Source organism: Bufo gargarizans, chromosome 3 (genome assembly GCF_014858855.1).
Source record: "Bufo gargarizans isolate SCDJY-AF-19 chromosome 3, ASM1485885v1, whole genome shotgun sequence".
NCBI lineage: Eukaryota > Metazoa > Chordata > Amphibia > Anura > Bufonidae > Bufo > Bufo gargarizans.
In genome coordinates this window covers 570,223,323-570,245,443 of record NC_058082.1, presented here as the reverse complement: position 1 = coordinate 570,245,443, position 22,121 = coordinate 570,223,323, and the positions used below count along the sequence as shown (strand labels likewise).

The 22,121-nt window shown below is 44.1% G+C and overlaps 1 protein-coding gene across 1 annotated transcript in view; it reads right to left on the bottom strand.

The window, feature by feature from the left end:
• Positions 1-280: 280 nt before the first annotated feature.
• Positions 281-22,121, bottom strand: part of LOC122932882 (membrane-associated phosphatidylinositol transfer protein 3-like) — a 787,926-nt gene continuing 766,085 nt past the window's right edge. Inside the window, exons 14-19 of the mRNA XM_044287536.1 lie at positions 14,423-14,539; positions 10,003-10,151; positions 8,539-8,688; positions 6,615-6,798; positions 3,898-4,026; positions 281-2,720 (exon numbers count right to left, since the gene is read on the bottom strand). Coding sequence (XP_044143471.1) covers positions 2,412-2,720; positions 3,898-4,026; positions 6,615-6,798; positions 8,539-8,688; positions 10,003-10,151; positions 14,423-14,539 — 1,038 coding nt within the window. The 3' untranslated portion in view covers positions 281-2,411. The remainder of the gene's footprint in view (positions 2,721-3,897; positions 4,027-6,614; positions 6,799-8,538; positions 8,689-10,002; positions 10,152-14,422; positions 14,540-22,121) is intronic.

Here is a 22,121-nt window from a genome sequence, read left to right as displayed (position 1 = left end):
TTTGAGCTGCAGGCAGGGCCAGCTGGAGGATGAGAGCGCTCGCTGGCCCTGTAAATAAAGTGGAGGAGGGGGCTTTTTTCAGACAGAGGATGCGGCGGCTACCAGCAAGTCCGCCCAACTTGCTGGTAGTGAAAAAATTTACATATCCCTAAAGTCAGATTTTTACTGAAATTACACCACAGCCTGAGGTAAGAGGGGTATATATTTCGAATCTGTAAACATTAGCAAATATATTAAGTCAAAAACTGAAAATTGGTGTTTGGGGGGTGACAGAAGCCCTTTAAGATTGGCTGGATTTACTGCATCATATTGTAAGACTGCTTGAAGACCCTAAACAGGACTAAACTCACTCTAACCAAAACACTGATGGACCCTTTAGGCGTTTATCAATGAGAATGCTTAAAGGGCTTGTCCAGATTTTTTATTTCCTTTTCCTAGTCAACAGGACCTAAGCAGAACTCCATACTTATGTCTTCCCTACTCTGTTTCGGCTCTCAAGTTGTCTCCTCTACACTTCCAAACCTCAGCTGTCAACTTCCTGCAAGGACAAGATCATGTGCACCTCTGAAGCCAATAGCTAGCCTCAACAGTGACATGTCTCCAAGTGATATTTGACCCAGCAGGGACGTGCCACTTGGGGGATACGTCACCGCTTAGGCCAGTCATTGGCTGCAGAGGTGCACATGACCTCATCCATGCAGAAAGTTGACAGACGGGATCTAAAAGTTCAGTGACAACAGCCCAGGAACTGGAAAGGAGCGGCAGGGAGCAGGTAAATATGGATTTCTTTACAGGTCCAAAGCCCAGGGAGGAAGTGAAAAACAAATCTTAGACAACCCCCTTTAAAGGAGTATTACAGTTATGTAAAGTTGACACCTATCCACATGAGTGGGGTCCTACTGCTGGGAGCTCCACCGATGAGTACAGGGACCTCGTACCCCGTCATTTCTATGGGAGTTCCAGAGGTAGCAGATTACATGCCCGACTGGCAGCTCCGTTCATGTCAGGGGATCCGCGGGGTATGTCCCCATTCTTGGGATCAGTCTCATTCCCAGAAGTAGGACCCCCACAATCTAATAGTTATCCCCTACTGGAGATTAATTCATATACAGTATTTTTGAGCTTGGAGATATTTATATACAGCAATGAAATAGGTGCATTAATGCAATCTTCTGTATATGATGGTATGCCTTTGGGAGCAGAGCACTCAACACATTAACTTCTTTGTGGTAACATACACAAATATTCGGACATCCATATCTAAAGATACTCAGAGTTCTTGAATAACATTTAGAAACAAATTAGTTTGGTCCACAGATAAAAATAGCAACTTACACAAAATCCTAGTAACAATCATAGACAACTGTACTTTATAGGCAGAGACTAACCAACTGGAAAGTGACTTCTTCCCTATTCACAAAGGCAGAAAATGCAACCGTAGAAGTAGACAACACTGGAACTTTTTTTTTCTTTTTCTTTTTTCAATAATCTCTTAAACTCTGTCAGCTGCAAAAAGGGGTTGTTCAGGTATATATATTTTTTTCTCTTTCCCTGTGCTTCCCCTGCCAGACCCTGCAACCTATTAATGCACTTACACTACTTTTTCTGTTTCACTCCAGAGATTGGGAGAGTGGTCATGTGACTGCACACTCTATGGTGACATCATGACCAGGCCTTCTATGATTTCATCCATAAGAATCCCCAGCCCATTGGTCATCACGATTCATGTGATCTGGGAATGGGCTGGTCGATGCTCTCAATACACGAACAGGATAGGCAGAGTACACTGCTTGTCATATCGAAGATGTGTGGGAAGAATTAGGAGGAAGCAGAAAGGAGAGAATGGAGGGTGTTGTGGGCAGAGTTTTTGGCCTAGGGAAGGATGTAGAAGGCGTTTACATTTCTGGCTGATCTTAAAGCACACAGCACTATGGGAAGTGTTGTGGCTGCAGCTCATCTATGCCCACATCCTGGAAGTTCGGGTTGTAAACAATTGAGCACGGCGGGAGCATGAGGATTGACTCAAAAAAATTGACAGGCACGTTGTTATGTGCTTCGGGAGACTAGACGAGGTTTACACAAATTATATTTTATATTCCTAAACTTATATTTGCTAACAGCTAACATAAAATTTGTGATCTGAAATGTGGTTTTTGTTATGTTTGCTCCTTCCCTAACATTATTTGGTGATCAGGGGGAAAAGAAACTGTGTGCCACATCTCAAATGCATCTTTATCCCAGAAATTGCATTGAAATTCCCCAAAAATCTTGGCCTACACCCAAATGGTTGGGTTAAGGGAAGGATCGTTTTGGAAGCCACCACAGATCTACCATATTGCTCTTTCACGCTGCACAGCTTCTGGGCCTACTCGCAATGTGCAGTATTACCCAAGAACACCAGTAAGTCTTTGTTATGGTGAGGGCTCAAATTTGTGACTTGCATTCCTCACCCAGGAGAGTGGATTTAAATGTCGGTCGTGATCTTTGTCAGACTCTGGTTGGCTCTGTGCCCTCTCTGGTTTTGGATTTGTAGAAGGTGGTTCGGGCTGCTGAACCGACATAGTCCTTCGTAGATGGTTCCTTTTTCTTAGAAATTCAGGTTGTGTGTGCAAACCAAAGCTACCCTTCCTCAGGATCATCCTGGAGTTGTTCTTTTTGGGACGGGAATGGTGACTAAATTCCAGTGTAGCCAAATGAGCGGCATATCCTTCGCTAATAAACTGAAATAGAATATACAATTGTTGTGTCAATCATAAACGAAAATATTATACACATAATCAAAATAATTCATGGGAGAACCAGAGAACCAACATAACCTTGTACACTATTAGAAACGCTGGTCTAGAACAGGCATGGCCAACCTGCGGCTCTCCAGCTGTTGTAGAACTACAACTCCCACCATGCCCTGCTGTAGGCTGATAGCCGTGGACTGTCCGGGCATGATGGGAGTTGTAATTTTGCAACATCTGGAGAGTCTCAGGTTGGCCATCCCTGGTCTAGAAATATAAAATGGTACCATTAGGTAATAATTAGAACTTGGATGTTTCAAAAAAATTTAAATAGAGGCCAGGTGTTAGAACTCATGCACACACCTGTACTATAGGTCTGTACAATTTCCATGTGATATTGGATCTATATTATGGTGCTAATGTCCTAAGGAGTTCTCGATTACATTGTGCTGTAATTTTGGATAGAGATTTTTAAAATTGATTGCATCTCACATTGATGCCTAGTCCCCCTAGAAGTCAATGGGCACTGTTGGAACCATGTATATGAATTAGAGATGAGCAAATCAAATCAATTTTGATTCTTCTCATCAGCAGGGCTTCACCTGTGGAGGTTCTGTCCCCACAGGTGAAGAAGCACCCACCTGCTGCAAGATTGACAGGGCCAGACGCTTAGCCTGGCCCTGACAATTTCAAATTGGCACAGCAAGGGCACAGGCTCTACTTCAGCTTCGGAGCAGCGTCGGCGCAGGCAGGATATTGTCAGGGCTGGACTAAACGTCTAGCCCTGTCACTCTTGCGGCAGGTGGGTACTTCTTGACCAGCAGGGACAGCACCCATAGGTGAAGAAGCCCTGCTGAGGGACTGAATCGATCTCTAATATGGATCTGTGAGAAACCTCCATATTGACCATTAAACACACATGCACTAATGGGAAAAGGGCTTGATAATAGATTTTTTTTTCTATTTTCATACCGTACCCATTCTAAACTCATGGGTACATGGATCTTCAGTGGAGCAATTTACACCATAAGAGTGCTTATGGTACTGTAGTTTTCACATGGGCGGTGAGCAGAATTTTTATCAATCGAAGAAACACTTATTGCAATTATAACCATTTATTGACCAGTGCTAATTTGGGGTGCATAGACTTACAATGAAAGATAGTTACCTGACACTGATTCTGATACTTCTTAGCTGGACGTCCTACTATATAGATCTGAGATGGTGATAAGCCAAGGACATTGTATACAGAAATATCTTTCATTGAGCCGTAGGCAGCACTGATTTTAATGTGGCACTAGATAAAACAGAAGATACATTTTAAACCCAAAAAGTATATGCTAGAAAATAGATCATATCTATTCTGTTAGGTGACAGAACTATGATATGTAAAAAAAAGTCACACACGTGCCAAATGTGCGGTGTAATTTGTGACTTTTCACATCTCTCATTATTTGACAGATGTTGCAAGAAAAGTGGGTGTGGCTTAGAGTGAGGGGTGTGGCCTTCCGAATCTCATCAGATTTGCTATAATTCATACCAGAAACTGGCGTAAAGTATAGTTCATATCTATAGCGGCTTATAGTGGGCGCAGATTTGTATTTCTGGTGTACGGACTGGCGGAAGATGCCCCTTAAAGGGATTATCCCTCTTTTATATTTAGAGGCCATTCTTCCTTTCTATAGGCAGGCAACAGTTCAGATGAGACATCACTTCATCTCCCAGGAGGATTGCACCTAGCTGCTGTTAACCTTTTCCTCCGCCGCAGACAAAATAGTCCCTAACATCTGGCCCCAGAAAATTATCAGCCCAGGAAAACGGGACAAATGTCTACCGGATCTCCCGGGCCGACCGCGCTCCCCTGAGCTGACTGTACTGAACTCACAGCATCAACATATGAGTTCAGTACGAGAGATCCGCGATCAGATAGGAACTGAATGCATCATAAAACACTATGATACAGTCAGTTAAGGGGGGGGGGGGGGGCGGTCGGTCAGCCATTGAGATCCCGCAGTCACACAGCCAGTTTTCCCAGACTAATCACTGTATTTGTAATACATCTGGTGTGGAAACGCCATTCTTAATAAATCTGCCCCATAGTTTCTTTCTTGTGTTAATAATTATTGGTAGAGGTACTCATAAACCTGGTAAATCTGAAGGACACATTTTGAAGGTCATCAGTTTTCTATCACTAGTCTGTGTCCCCATTGGAGTTCACAGTCTTTTTTTCCTTTTCTCGGGAATGCAAACAAAAACCATTCACGAGTGAGTTCCTTTCAGATTTATCTTTTGGGGATGAATGTTTCTGCTTTGTATACCATGCAGCTTTTTCTCCCTCCTGACTTCTCTGAAGTTGCTGCAGGAGATATTATGAATGAATGGTGTCTCACTGTGCACAAAGATTTGCACTTCAAGTTTATCTAAGGTTCAGGTAAGCTGGGTAAGAGGAGAGGACATTACTGCAGGGCCTTCTGAGTTCTTTATGCCACTTTGTAGTAGACTATATCCACAGAGTAAGCTTTGTTCATACTAGCATCATGACATCTGTTAAATTTAACCCCTTAATGACCAAGGACAGACCTGTACGTTTTTTGGTTGTGACTCTGTGAGGGTATCTATAGAGCAGTTTCAGGAGCTAAGCCAGCACCACGTGTGGTAGCTGCAGCTGTGTTACATACCTGAAACTTGCCTTCAGTGGTGGGAATCAGAGATCATTTTTATCCCAGCAATTTAACCACTCAGATGCTGCAGTCAATAACTCCCTCTGCCTTCTGATTACCCCCCACCCATGTAATAGGATACCGGTAAAATCACTGTGCAAATGATTGAAAGTTCAAATCTCCCAAGGAGGGAGGGAGGTATGGGGGCATTTGAATAATAATAAAAAGCCCTTTTTCTTAAAAAAGAAAAAAAATTGCATCACATCCCAAAATGTCAGAAATATTAAAATATCACATCATTTATCATGCACAGAATTGTCACTTTTTGGTCACCGCGCTTCCCAAAGAAATCAAATAAAAATTAGAAAATGGCAAATGCAAATGTGCAAAATAGCAATAAAATCTAAAGTTCCTCACACAGCTCCTTGGACAGAAAAATAAAATCATTATGGATTTCAGAATATGGCAACAAAATTGTTTAATTTTCTAAAAGTTATTTTTTTTTTTAAGTAGCAATACAACAAAAACAATATAATTCTGGTATTGCTGTAATAGTACTAGCCAACAAAATAAACCTAACATCATTTTTACCACATCATGAACAACGTAAAAACCACACCCAGGCGTGGAGGGATGTTTTAAACATTGTGAACTAAGTATCCTGACCAATAGAGCGGTGCCCAGGGATCTCACTGCACTTACTATTATCCCTGGGCGCCGCTCCGTTGTCCCATTATGTCCTCCGGTATCTTCGCTCAGTAAGTTATAGTAGGCGGAGACTGCCCTTGTTCTGCTGGGCGTCTCCTTCTCTTAGGCTGTAGCGCTGGCCAATCGCTACTGTGAGCTGTGCGCTGCCATTGGCCAGCGCTACAGCCTAGGAGGAGGAGACGCCCAGCAGAACAAGGGCAGTCTCCGCCTACTATAACTTACTGAGCGAAGATACCGATGGACATAACGGGACAACGGAGCGGCGCCCAGGGATAATAGTAAGTGCAGTGAGATGAGATCCCTGGGCGCCGCTCTATATGTCAGGATACTTAGTTCACAATGTTTTTCAAGGTGAAAGGTCCTCTTTAAGTTGATGCTTTGAACTTGTCCATATAAGAACATGCCTTTTGTACAAAGCATAGATCTGGTAACTATGTCAGATCTATTACAAAACTGGTAATTCACGTTGATGAATGATTCATACATAACTCTGGAACATTACAATCAGAAATACCACCTCTTGCATGAGGTTCCGGAGGAATATAGTCTTCTGCCGCAAGGGGTCATGAACAAGACCATCAGAAAAAAAGATCATTCCCTGGGGAAAATTGTGCTGGGACAACCAGGAGACCACTCTTTGCTTCTGCATGTCTGGGCGGCCAGTGATGTAAATGATTAGATAACCAAGATCTTGCCAGTGCCTGAAATGTAATGTAACATAGAAAATAACCATCAATCCAGGAACATTTTAGTCCAACCAATGTAAAATCAAAATTCCGACTGGCAGTAATGTAATCCCTTTATCACCAGACCTTGGAGACCAAACACTTGTTTGCGATTTAACAGTTATTTTTTTATTTGTTGGACTACCAAAAGAATTGTTGCACTTTTTTTTATTTCCTGACACAAAGTACTGTTTAATAATACATGTAGAAATTCTTTTTTTTTTTTCCAGTTTTTTATTTCATTTGATGTAAACTGTATAACTATTAACCAACTCATTTTGCTTTCAAATTACAGATCTTTCTTCTTTAAATTTACAAATTGACACAAAAATTAATTTTTAACCAGTAAATGCATCTTTGAAAGCTCTAACTTTTTTTCTGTTAGGTTATTTAATTCATCTGTGTGTCTTTTTTTTTCTGTGATACATAGGACTTTAATTTTATTCCATTCTTTTACAAAAAAGGGAAAAGGTCTGATTTTCAATGTTTAAATTATTTTTTTTAGGAGTACAAGGTGCAGCTGAAATATATATTTTTTAATGATGTCCTCTTTCCATCACGGTCATTTTGTAACAAAAGATGTACAGTTTAGTACAGTTTACAGTCACCTGGGGTTGGGCTAGAAGTTGCAGTGTGGACTAATGGACTAATGGTGGCTTTATTATTATTATAAGGCCATACAAGATCTTTGGTGCATTATGACATTACACTTTTTAATTGCTGATTTCTCCTATAACTGGGTGACATGATAGCCCCAGTTACAAGGGGAATACAACACCTAAAGGTTCTACAGAGCTGATCTGGTCTGCTAAGACTCAGAGGCTCATACAGTTACCCGACTCCCAGCAAGCGCATGATTGCTGGGCCCAGAGCAGGAAGCGGCATTGTCGCTTCCTGATTTGTATATTCAGTGCTCATTGAGTGCTGTGTATACATCAGTGGAGAAGGCAGGGAAGGCTAAAAAAAAACATCTCTACCCTCTCTATGGAGAGCACAGTTGTCCCTGGCAGCTGGCTCCCCACAATTACAGCTGCATTTTCTGTACCTGTTTTGGTCCCATGTTTGTATGTGCCCGCATTGCTGGGAAAAATGATGTTTTAATATATGCAAATGAGCCTTTAGGAGCAATGGGGGCATTGCCGTTACATCTAGAGGCTCTGCTGTCTCTGCAAATGTGGCACACTCTGCACATAATTGACAGGGCCAGGTGTGATGATGTTTTCACTGCCTGGTCCTGTCAATCAAAGTGCAGAGGGCATAGCAGTTGCAGAGAGAGCAGAGCCGCTACGTGTAATGGCAATGCCCCCGTTTCTCTTAGAGGCTCATTGGCATACATTAAAAAATTCATTTTTCTCAGCAATTCAGACACATATGAACATGGGACCAACACAGATGTCTTCAGCTGCCAACTGCACATGTAACAGGTCAGCCAGTTTCATAGGTACAGATCTGCTGACATATGCCCTTTAAATGGTGACTGGCCAGATGTATATAGTCTGCGGGTGGACTGCAACTGTTCTGTAAAATGGGTTCTCTAATTTGTGCAGGTCAATTGCAGGGACAGGAGAATTACTGCTTCTATGGCAATATATGCCGCTACACAAGCACCATCGCCTTCAACACACCTGAGCGTCTGTACTGCCGTTAAACTGATCATTCTTGCTGTTACCTATTGTTTGTGTACTCTAGGTCAAACCTAACTGGAAAATACTTTACCTGACAACATCTACCGCTCCAGCCCTGACTTTAGGATCACTGCCCATAATGGAGACACTTGCTGCAAAAGAACCATCTATGCTGAAAACCACACACTCCATCCCTCGAGGAAGCACAGTGAGGTAACTCTGTGCACTGCTCTGATCTCCTCTGTAGACCAAGAAGAAGACAAATGCTTCATGAAACAAACACGAAAACCTGACCAAAATATCTTTTTTTTTTTTTTTATGGCATCATATGACCAACATCTTCTACAGTGCTGCACATAAAATGTATTGCCTGCCTCATACAAATATTAGGACTATAGGAAATACTTTACCCAGAGAAGCCTACCTGAACATGAGAAATACATACATCAAGAAGCCGCCATACATGGATGTTTTGAATATGATATTTTAGAACTACAATATACATTGTATATTATAGAGTGAATGTGTCCATTTTTAAAAAAACATATATTTTTTTAAATTAAGCATATATGAATGTGTATGTTAAAAACCTTGGGGCACATTTATTAAGACCAGAATTTTAGACGCCGGTCTTAATAAACCTAAGATGGCGGAGTATCCGCCGAACTTATGAAGAGATGCGGGTCTCTTCATAACTTCAGCGCATCCAGCGCCAGTTCTAAATGTACAACAGCTTCTGAACTGTCTTACATTTAGACCCTTTTACATGCCTGAAACAGGCGTAGAAAATGGTAAATGAGATGGGCCTGCGAGTCCATCCCCTTGCCCACCACCCCCACAATTTTAGACCTGGCATGAGCGGGGCGAAGTCGCAGATAGTGGCACAACTAACCAGTGTGCCGCCATCTACGCCTGAAATACGCCTAATATAGGCGTATTTCAGTATAATAAATGACCTTCCCTTGTGTCAGCCATGACCTCATGGAACTATCTTTTTGTTCTTGGTTACAAAAAGAATGAATCTTCCCCTTCAACTCAGACAAAATGAAAGAGGTTATGTTATGAGTGATCTAAAAAATCTAAATAAGACACAATATACTGTAGTACATGACAATAACTTTCAAACCGGAACTAGAACCAGCCCAGTACCTCACATGGATCCAGAGATCTCCCCAGTCTGCAGTTGTTCTGCTAGATTTATTTTAGGCTAGCTGCTTAGGGGCATGCCATTTCTGCTGTAGCTCTCTGCCTGTAGCTGTCCCAGCTTCTCACAGAAGATATGGTTGGTGACAGTTGAAGATTTAAACTGAGCATGTGTGACCATCTCAGTGAGGTGGACGTAGAAATATGGAAAAGAACAAACAGCAGATGGCGCTATACAGATACATTTCATTGAATAGCTTACTGGCTATACTACATTTTTTATTACATGTAATTGCAAAAGTATTCATATATAGACTGCAAATGTAGAATATTTTTCATGGTTAAACCCCTTTAAGATAGCATACGCTCACAGCATACACATACATGGTTAATCCTCTATACAGGCTCTCACCTTACAACCATCTTGATGGCATAGACCCCAACTCTCAATCTTTTATCCTCAGGTACAGTGTAAGACACCCGGCCACTGCTATTGGATAACTCTGTGTCAAAGTAAACCCATCTTCCACTGGAGGGCTCCATCATAATCAGAATGTCTACCTGGAATATTAGTTTCTGATTTATGTGTTTGGTTTGTAGAAAGCAAATGGAGACATGGGCATGCTGATACCAATCATAATGTAACTCCGATTATTCCTATCTTTATGTTATTGCTGTAGTGCTCTGTATTTCAGTATAGCCGAGACTCTGTGGGGATATCTTGGCAAGTAAGGGCTCTTTCACACCTGCGTTCTTGTCTTCCGGCATAGAGTTCTGTCGTCGGGGCTCTATGCCGGAAGAATCCTGATCAGTTTTATCCTAATGCATTCTGAATGGAGAGAAATCCGTTCAGGATGCATCAGGATGTCTTCAGTTCAGGACCGGAACGTTTTTTGGCCGGAGAAAATACTGCAGCATGCTGCGCTTTTTGCTCCGGTCAAAAATCCTGAACACTTGTCGCAAGGCTGGATCCGGAATTAATGCCCATTGAAAGGCATTAATCCGGATCCGGCCTTAAGCTAAACGTCGTTTCGGCGCATTGCCGGATCCGACGTTTAGCTTTTTCTGAATGGTTACCATGGCTGCCGGGACGCTAAAGTCCTGGCAGCCATGGTAAAGTGTAGTGGGGAGCGGGGGAGCAGTATACTTACAGTCTGTGCGGCTCCCGAGCCGCTCCAGAGTGACGTCAGGGCGCCCCACGCGCATGGATGACGTGATCGCATGGCACGTCATCCATGCGCATGGGGCGCTCTGACGTCATTCTGGAGCGCCCCGGGAGCCGCACGGACTGTAAGTATACCGCTCCCCCGCTCCCCACTACTACTATACTACTATGGCAACCAGGACGTTAATAGCGTCCTGGCTGCCATAGTAACACTGAACGCATTTTGAAGACGGATCCGTCTTCAAATGCTTTCAGTTCACTTGCGTTTTTCCGGATCCGGCGTGTAATTCCGGCAAGTGGAGTACACGCCGGATCCGGACAACGCAAGTGTGAAAGAGGCCTAAAACATTACAGCATTACAGACAACTTCAATGCCATACAGATACATTTTACTCACAATTTGACTAAACTTTTCATTAACCAAAAGAAATAACTCAGTAATTAGTAAATATGGTCATTAACAATCTAGTCATACAAGACAAGTGGCTGGACTCTGATGCATTTACCTATGCAAACAGGCAACTCAGAACATGCACCATGAGATATACTTTTTTTACATTTGCATTTACTGGCAACCTTTTCATACAGAGATCTCACAGGGCCCCACCCAGTGTCAGAGTATGTCTTGTACTCTCAGGTACTGCAGAACCCAAATCACAACTCCCCAGATTTCTGATGAATTTACAATTTGTTTTAGGCCTCTTGCACATGAACGTTTTTTTTTTACCATTTACGGTCTGTTTTTTGTGTTCCGTATACGGAACCATTAATTTCAATCGATCCGCAAAAAAACATAAGGTACTCCGTATGCCTTCCATTTTTGTATTTCCGTTTTTACCTTCCGTTTAAAGATAGAACATGTCCTATTATTGTCCGCATAACGGGCAAGGATAGGACTGTTCTATCAGGGGCCAGCTGTTCCGTTCTGAAAAAAATGGAATGCACACGGACGTGGCGAACCGCAAAATACGGTCGTGTGCAAGAGGCCTTACTGAGTGGAAGAAAATTTCATTAAAAATAATAAAATCACAACTGGACTCATTTCACTGTGTGTCATAAATATGGCACTAATTCTGACCATAGTTCTCAATGTATTCATGCCAGATAAATGACATAAGTACGTTGATAAATCTGCTTCCCTTCTATTACAAAGCTGTCTGCCTGCAGTCACCACTAGGGGGAGCTCAGTGCAAAGGAATTTATACTGTTCCTGTAATCAAATGCAGTGTTTTTTACATCTGGAAGGGACAGAAGAAGCAGCTCAGCACTATGCCCCTGACCCCATAGCAGTTTTGTGGTCTGCCTCCATTGGAGGTACACCACTGGTCGGAGGTAGTGATGAGCGAACTGAGCTTTGATTTTTAAACTGGAAAACCATTTTAAAACTTGGAACCGAACTCGGCTTCGGTTCCGAGATACCAGTCGGAACAGAACCTGAGTTCGGATCCAAATTTTAAACAGTTTTTTCAGTTTAAAAATCAAATACTGAACTTATTCAGTGAAGTCTCGTGAGACTTCGGGAATAACTCACTTCGCCTCATTGGAGGCCGTCCATTTTAATGCTGTATGGAGACCGATCGCCATACAGTATTATACCGAAGTTTTGAGCGAAGCGACTTCAGATCTACGATCCGAAGCTCGCTTCACTCATCACTAGTCGGAGGTATCCATTGGACTTATATATTGCAAGAATATCATAAACACAGTGTGAATGCAGCCTTTTACATCAAAGTCTCCAGTCAACTATATCGGATTGGTGAGGGTAAGACTCATCGTACCCCCACTGATCAGTTGGCTGAAGGGACTGTGTAAAAGCATTGCATACCTATCATTGTTTACCAGGCACAGCATCATACATTTTGCAGCATAGGTAGCTGAGCTGCAATACCAAGCACAGCCACTACTACATTTTTGGCACTGTGCCTTGGAAACAATAAAGGGGATTTGGTGCTCAGGAAGAGTCATACCCACACCGGTCTGCTATTGATGGCCTATCCTAAAAATGTTTGACTCTAAGGCCCCTTTCACACGAGCGAGTATTCCGCGCGGGTGCGATGCGTGAGTTGAACGCATTGCACCCGCACTGAATCCTGACCCATTCATTTCTATGGGGCTGTTCACATGAGCGGTGATTTTCACGCATCACTTATGCGTTGCGTGAAAATCGCAGCATGTTCCTCTTTGTGCGTTGCGGTGCGATAATCCACGCAACGCAGGCCCCATAGAAGTGAATGGGGTTGCGTGAAAATCGCAAGCATCCACAAGCAAGTGCGGATGCGGTGCGATTTTCACGCATGGGTTCTAGGTGACAGTCTATTCACTGTATTATTTTCCCTTATAACATGGTTATAAGGGAAAATAATAGCATTCTGACTACAGAATGCATAGTATAATAGTGCTGGAAGGGTTAAAAAAATAAAAAAGTTAACTCACCTTATCCTCTTGTTCGCGTAGTTCGTTCCCGGTCTGTAGTTTGCTAGCTGTGGGCTTGGGCTAAAGGACCTTTGATTACGTCAGATCACATGCTCCATCACCATGGTGATGGACCATGTGATTGGAGCATGTGATCTGACGTCATCAAAGGTCCTTTAGCCCAAGCCCACAGCTAGCAGACCGGGAACGAACTACGCGAACAAGAGGATAAGGTGAGTTAACTTTTTTATTTTTTTAACCCTTCCAGCACTATTATACTATGTATTCTGTAGTCAGAATGTTATTATTTTCCCTTATAACCATGTTATAAGGGAAAATAATACAATCTTCAGAACATCAATCCCAAGCCCGAACTTCTATGAAGAAGTTCGGGTTTGGGTACCAAACATGCACGATTTTTCTCACGCGAGTGCAAAACGCATGACAATGTTTTGCACTCGCGCGGAAAAATTGCGCATTTTCCCGCAACGCACCCGCCTCTTATCCGGGCAAAAAACATGACGCCCGTGTGAAAGAGGCCTAAGGCTGGGTTCACACCTGAGCGTTTTACAGCGCGTTCCTACGCGCTGTAAAACGCTCAACAAGGAGAAACCAATGATTCCCTATGGGAATGGTTCACACCTGGGCGTTTTACAGCGCGTACGATCGCGCTGTAAAACGCCCGACGCTCAAAAAAGTACATGAGCGACTTTGGGGCGTTTTGACGCGCGTTTGTGGCCATAGGACACTGTAGTCAATCACACAAACGCGCGTCAAACGCGCGTTTACTATTACAAAAAACGCGCATAAAAATGCGCGACAAAAACGCGCGTAAAACGCGCGTTTGCGCAACGCTCAGGTGTGAACCCAGCCTCAGGGCTGTATTAGACCTGTAGAGGGTCGGGCAGATCATCGCTAACAAGTTTTTGTAGGAACGCTCGTTAGTAATTATCTGCTTATGTAAAAGTGCCGCTGATTACCAGGCATTTTTTATGCGGTAGACTGTGCTGTCTAATCACGCTCTGCTGTCTGCAAATAATGATTCTGTATGGGGATAAGCGATGTCATTAGTGATCACTACTTCCCTTACTGTGGAGGAGATCGCTGCATATAATAGCCTGCAGGTCTAATACAGCCCTAATGCCATAGAGATAGCAAAGGTTTCCTCTTGAGATCGGACAGGTTTTCTGGAAACAACGTAATTTCATGATTCAGCCTAAGAATATTATTCCCAAAAATGAATGGTGTTAAATACCTTTTCACCTGTCAGAGCTACCATGTCTAAAGGACCATACATGAATCGGCCAACTAAGACTTGAGATCCTCCTTCCACGGCAATGACATCATTGACTCGGTGATTGGCTGTAACATTCTGGAATAAACAAAGGGAAATTATATTATTTAAAGAGGACCTTTCACTACTCTACAAACTAAAAACTAACTATACCTGTGGGCAGAGCGGCACCCAGGGGTCCCCCTGCACTTACTAGTAAGTCTGGGCGCCGCTCCGTTCGCCCGGTATAGGCTCCGGTGTCTGCGCTCCCTCTGACTGATTTCTTGTAGGAGGCGTGTCCCTTGCTGCACTGCTGGCCAATCGCAGCGCACAGCTCATAGCCAGGCTATGAGCTGTGCGCTGCGATTGGCCAGCAGTGCAGCAAGGGACACGCCTCCTACAAGAAATCAGTCAGACGGAGCTGAGACACCGGAGCCTATACCGGGCGAACGGAGCGGCGCCCAGACTTACTAGTAAGTGCAGGGGGACCCCTGGGCGCCGCTCTGCCCACAGGTATAGTTAGTTTTTAGTTTGTAGAGTAGTGAAAGGTCCTCTTTAAACATAATAAAGCCATTAAAGTCACAGGTTCCTCACCATTCAAATAATTTTCACACCTGGTGATATGCCCCCATTGCCTAAGACAAAACAACCTCTTTAGGCCTCATGCACACGGCCGTTGTTGTGGTCCGCATCTGAGCTGCATTTTTTGCGGCTCGGGTGTGGACCTATTGACTTCCGCATCTGTTGCTCCATTCCGTGGCCCCGCAAAAAAAAATATAGCATGTCCTATTCTTGTCCGTTTTGCGGACAAGAATAGGCATTTCTACAATGGGCCGCCCGTTCCGCAAATTGCGGAAGGCACACGGGCGGCAGTTTTTTTGCGGATCCGCAGTTTGCCTTAATTTGTGCTTGGAGTTTTTGTCTCCTTTCAGTACAGCGTTGGACCTTCCTCCCCATGTGCTCTCCTGCTGCTGATCATACAGATGGGTATCAGGCAGGGAAAGAGAAGTGTCTGCAGATGCACAGCTCTCCCACTGATCAGGAAAAGCGCTGAATATGCGTTCTGCCGGATCATTAAGGAAGTAGTCGGGGGTCTGGCCATGCCGTTTATAAGACGCAGGCACTTTTCAGCAAGATTTTTTCTTTTGTCTTATAAGCGAAATCCGGTAGTCTATTCCAGCAGATGAGCAGACTGTCAGATTAACCGTATCCAGCATAGCCAGACACTGACGCACACATTCAGTAGTAATTGTCTGTCTGAAATCCAGCATGTATGCCGGAAACCTTGCAGATCCTCTAATAGTGAATGGGAATCTGGCTGAGTTCGGTGGTGTCCAGCTATGCTGGATACGGTGCACTTTGGTAGTTTGTTCTTCTGCTGGACCAGACTACTTGAGTACACCACGTAGATGTGAAGGAAGCCTAAGGGCACACGACAGTATGGCTTTTTCAGTGTTTTGTGGTCCTTTTTTATGGATCCGTTGTTCCGTTTTTTGTTTCTGTTGTGTTTCCGTTTCCTTTCCGTTCCGTTTTTTTTGCGGACCCATTGACTTGAATGGAGCCAAGCACAGTGATTTGCGGACAAAAATAGGACATGTTCTATCTTTTCACGGTATGGAAATACGGAAATACTGAAACGGAATGCACACGGAGACACTTCAGTTTTTTTTGCTGACCCATTGAAATGAACTAAAAAAACGGCCAGTATACTGAACGCAAAATACTGTCGTGTGCATGAGCCCTAAGGCTAAGTTTACATTACCGTTTAGCTTTCCGTTTTTCTAATCAGGAACAGGATCCAGTAAAAAAACTGATCCTATTGCATCAGTTGTCATCCGTATGAGCCATTTTTGTCTGATATCCGTTTTCTAGACGGGAAAAAAAGTCCTGTGGCTACTTTCACTCTAGCGTTTTTGCTCGATCCATCAGGGCTCAGCAAAACGCTTCCGTTACTGACAATACAACCTTCTGCATCTTCTGCATCCATTATAAACGGATCCGGTTGTATTATCTTTAACATAGCCAAAATGGATCCGTCATGAACTCCATTGAAAGTCAATGGGGGACGCATCTGTTTTCTATTGTGTCAGAGAAAACCGATCCGTTCCCATTGAATTGCATTGTGGGTCATGACTAGAGATGAGCGAATCGAATCAGACGAAGTGGAATTTGATCCGAATTTCAGGAAAAATTAGATTTGCAACTAATGCAAATTTCCTCGCGCTTCGTGGTAATGAATCACAATTTTTCCTAAAATGGCGGCTACACATATGAGGACATGGGGCAAGGAACTCTGGGAAGGTGTGCTGACCCATAATGCCATGCATGCAGCCAATCAGCAGCCAGCCAGCCCTGTAATGTCACAGCCCTATAAATACGGCGGCCATCTTAGAGTCAGACATTTTCAAGCGTTCTGAGTGCAGGGACAGACGTGAGGAGGTGCTAGGGACAGAAATTGGAAAAACCTGATTGTGACCTTTATAAGTGCAGGGTAAGGATAGGGAGGAATCCTTTCACAGCATCTTAGTGCAGGGAGAGACGTCAGAAAGCGCTAGGAACAGTGCCATAAAAGCGATTTATAAGTCCAGGGAAAGATTATTTGAGGATCCAAATGGCCATTATACAGCTCGGTCATTCCAGCAATTTGTTCTTGGGGTGCAAGTGCTATGTTGAAAAGCCATTAGTTCAAACAAGAAAAATATATTCTCAGTTCAGTTCTGCAGTTATATGTGTTGAAAGCGTACAGAAAGAAAAATATATACACACTTCACTGGTGCAGTTATTTGTGGCAAAAGCATTTAGTTTCCTATTTGAGTACAGAAAGAAAAATATATACACACTTCACTAGTGCATTTATTTCTGCTAAAAGCATTTAATGGCCTATTTCAGTCCAAAAAGAAAAATAAATACGCATTTCACGTCTGCAGTTTTTATTATTTCAGTTCAAAAACAAAATATATTCAGCATTCACTTTTGCAGTAATATTTGTGGTAAAATCTTTATTGATGTATTTCGGTTGAAAAACTAAATTAATTCAGTGGTCAGCGCTGCGGTTATATGCAGTAAAATCTCCATGATGTCTCCATGATAAATCTGCAGCATGGGGGCCCCGTGTGGCTTCTACACACTTTAAAAATTATCCTTCAGTGAAGCGAATAGATGCCGGATGACCTGGACGCTCCAAATTTTATTCAGCGCTCAGTGCTGCAGTTATATGCGCTAAAATCTTTATTGGCGTATTTCGGTCAAAAAAACTAATTTGATTCAGCGTACAGCGCTGAAGTTATATGCGGTAAAATCTTTATTGACATATTTCGGTCGAAAAACAAATTTTATTCAGAGTTCAGCACTGCGGTAAAATCTTTATTGAAGTATTTTGGTAGAAAAACTAAATTTATTGAGCGTTCAGCGCTGCGGTTAAATGCGTTAAAATCTTTATTGAAGTATTTCGGTCGAAATACAAATTTTATTCAGCGTTCATCGCTCTTGATTAACTTTGCGACTCTTCTGGGCTCAAAGCTATCTTGACTCTTTGTCTTCTCATTGTCTGTAGCTACTAGAGGCCTGTTTATGCCAGGCAGGTTCCCCCAGAAGTATCTGGGTCGATGAGTAGCCGATACTGCGCTTGCATCAATCTTGACAGGATTCGTCTCCAGGTGGAGATAAATTGTTTTTTTGGAATGCTTTCTCCATCCTAACCACATTGTTGAATAAACAGAAGACTGGCAGATTATCTCCTGTCTTAGGCAACACTTAGTTTTTATTATTAAATTTATTAAATATTGAATATTATATTGAACCAAAACTTAATTAAAATTATAAGAAAGTTAAACTCAGATTAAAGCTTAAATTCGCCAATATATTATCCCAATCTTCGAGGGAAATACACGGACAATCAATTTGCCAAGCCTTTTGTGCTGGAGAACGTGTATTATTAATTTGTGTTAAGTTGAGAAATTTTAACCTTCTGTTCCATACTCCCTATAAATGACTAAACCAAGCGGCCACTCTGTGGCCCCCTCATGCTGCTGCCACCTCCGCAATCTCTCGTGGTTGTGCCACTCTGTGGCCTCCTCATGCGGCTGCCACCTCCACACTGTCACCTTGCCACTCTGTGGCCTACTGATGCTGCCTCAACCTCCACACTTGGTCATTGTGCCACTCAGTGGCCTACTACTGATGCTGCTGCTGCCACCTCCAGACTCTTCATTGTGCCACTCAGTAGCCTTCTCCTGATGCTGCTACTGCTGCTGCCACCTCCACACTCTGTCATTGTGCCACTTGGTGGCCTCCTCATACTGCTGCCACCTCCACACTCTCTCATTGTGCCACTTGGTGGCCTCCTCATACTGCTGCAAACTCCAGACTCTGTCATTGTGCCACTCGGTGGCCTTTTCCTGATACTGCTAGGTAGCCAAAAGCAGGAGTGGGTACAAAACACATAAGACGTGTAAACATTCCATTCACGTGTCATCTCTATTTTAGATCCAGTCCTGTTTTTTTAGGCATTAGCAATACTGATGGATTATTGAGCAAATGCTGGCCGAGTGAAGGCAGATGCTCCACAGACAGGGTCCGTTTCTTTGTGGGTTATTGTTCTGACAGATCAGAGGAAGGGCAAAATAATCAGTGACGTCAACACAAACTTACTGCTGACACCCTCACCACTCTGTCGGGGGGCTCTACTTGTATTCGCGTTTAATAGAACAGGTTCTTTAGACATCTATGTGGAATCAGCTGCCGACGGTGTAAAAGGAGTGCGCTTCTTCTTGACGCTAACATTGACTTATAAGGCCGAGTTTACACCTGAGTTATTTGGTCAGTTTTGGCCCTGTAACTTTCAAAATAAGCGAAGTGTACAGTGATTCTAAGAGCGACGCCTGTCATCTGCATGTCATACTGACTCACAGTATTGTTTCACTACCACAGCAGACTCCCTATGCGTGTTACTGCAAGGCACAGTGTTCTACACCACTATAAAGCCTCTTAGCAGCCAGGAAATAGCTGTTTTTAACTTAATTTGCCGTAAATATATTCGGATTGAACCAAATTTGTCCCCAGAAATTCAGCAAATTTGTCCCCAAAAATTTAGCTCATCTCTAGTCATTACGGATTTGTCTTGCTCCGTATCCCATGACAGAAAGCAAACCGCAACATGCTGCGATTTGCTCTCCGGTATGAGAATGCAACTTAAAGGAACAGAATGCATTTTGGAGCACTCAGTTTTGTTCAGTTACGTTTTGTCCCCGTTGACAACGAATGGGGACAAAATGGAAGCGTTTTTTTTTGGTATTGAGACCCTATGACTAGAGTTGAGCGAACACCTGGATGTTCGGGTTCGAGAAGTTCGACCGAACTTCCCGGAAATGTTCGGGTTCGGGATCCGAACCCGACCCGAACTTCGTCCCGAACCCGAACCCCATTGAAGTCAACGGGGACCCGAACTTTTCGGCACTAAAAAGGCTGTAAAACAGCCCAGGAAAGAGCTAGAAGGCTGCAAAAGGCAGCAACATGTAGGTAAATCCCCTGCAAACAAATGTGGATAGGGAAATGAATAAAAATAAAATAAATAAAAATTAACCAATATCAATTGGAGAGAGGTCTCATAGCAGAGAATCTGGCTTCACGTCACCCACCACTGTAACAGTCCATTGTCAGATATTTAGGCCCAGGCACCCAAGCAGAGGAGAGAGGTCCCGTAACAGAGAATCTGGCTTCATGTCAGCAGAGAATCAGTCTGCATGTCATAGCAGAGAATCAGGCTTCACGTCAGCCACCACTGTAACAGTCCATTGTCATATATTTAGGCCCAGGCAGAGGAGAGAGGTCCCGTAACAGAGAATCTGGCTTCATGTCAGCAGAGAATCAGTCTGCATGTCATAGCAGAGAATCAGGCTTCACGTCAGCCACCACTGTAACAGTCCATTGTCATATATTTAGACCCAGGCAGAGGAGAGAGGTCCTGTAACAGAGAATCTGGCTTCATGTCAGCAGAGAATCAGTCTGCATGTCATAGCAGAGAATCAGGCTTCACGTCAGCCACCACTGTAACAGTCCATTGTCATATATTTAGGCCCCGGCACCCAGACAGAGGAGAGGTTCATTCAACTTTGGGTTGCCTCGCAATATAATGGTAAAATGAAAATAAAAATAGGATTGAATGAGGAAGTGCCCTGGAGTACAATAATATATGGTTAAGGGGAGGTAGATAATGTCTAATCTGCACAAGGGATGGACAGGTCCTGTGGAATCCATGCCTGGTTCATTTTTATGAACGTCAGCTTGTCCACATTGGCTGTAGACAGGCGGCTGCGTTTGTCTGTAATGACGCCCCCTGCCGTGCTGAATACACGTTCAGACAAAACGCTGGCCGCCGGGGCAGACCAGCACCTCCAAGGCATAAAAGGCTAGCTCTGGCCACGTGGACAATTTAGAGACCCAGTAGTTGAATGGGGCCGAACCATCAGTCAGTACGTGGAGGGGTGTGCACACGTACTGTTCCACCATGTTAGTGAAATGTTGCCTCCTGCTAACACGTTGCGTATCAGGTGGTGGTGCAGTTAGCTGTGGCGTGTTGACAAAACTTTCCACATCTCTGCCATGCTAACCCTGCCCTCAGAGGAGCTGGCCGTGACACAGCTGCCTTGGCGACCTCTTGCTCCTCCTCTGCCTTGGCCTTGGGCTTCCACTTGTTCCCCTGTGACATTTGGGAATGCTCTAAGTAGCGCATCTACCAACGTGCGCTTGTACTCGCGCATCTTCCTATCACGCTCCAGTGCAGGAAGTAAGGTGGGCACATTGTCTTTGTAGCGTGGATCCAGCAGGGTGGCAACCCAGTAGTCCGCACACGTTAAAATGTGGGCAACTCTGCTATCGTTGCGCAGGCACTGCAGCATGTAGTCGCTCATGTGTGCCAGGCTGCCCAGGGGTAAGGACAAGCTGTCCTCTGTGGGAGGCGTATCGTCATCGTCCTGCCTTTCCCCCCAGCCACGCACCAGTGATGGGCCTGAGCTGCGTTGGGTGCCACCCCGCTGTGACCATGCTTCATCCTCATCCTCCTCCACCTCCTCCTCATCCTCGTCCTCCAGTAGTGGGCCCTGGCTGGCCACATTTGTACCTGGCCTCTGCTGTTGCAAAAAACCTCCCTCTGAGTCACTTCGAAGAGACTGGCCTGAAAGTGCTAAAAATGACCCCTCTTCCTCCTCCTCCTCCTGGGCCACCTCCTCTTCCATCATCGCCCTAAGTGTTTTCTCAAGGAGACATAGAAGTGGTATTGTAACGCTGATAACGGCGTCATCGCCACTGGCCATGTTGGTGGAGTACTCGAAACAGCGCAACAGGGCACACAGGTCTCGCATGGAGGCCCAGTCATTGGTGGTGAAGTGGTGCTGTTCCGCAGTGCGACTGACCCGTGCGTGCTGCAGCTGAAACTCCACTATGGCCTGCTGCTGCTCGCACAGTCTGTCCAGCATGTGCAAGGTGGAGTTCCACCTGGTGGGCACATCGCATATGAGGCGGTGAGCGGGAAGGCCGAAGTTACGCTGTAGCGCAGACAGGCGAGCAGCGGCAGGATGTGAACGCCGGAAGCGCGAATAGACGGCCCGCACTTTATGCAGCAGCTCTGACATGTCGGGGTAGTTGTGAATGAACTTCTGCACCACCAAATTCAGCACATGTGCCA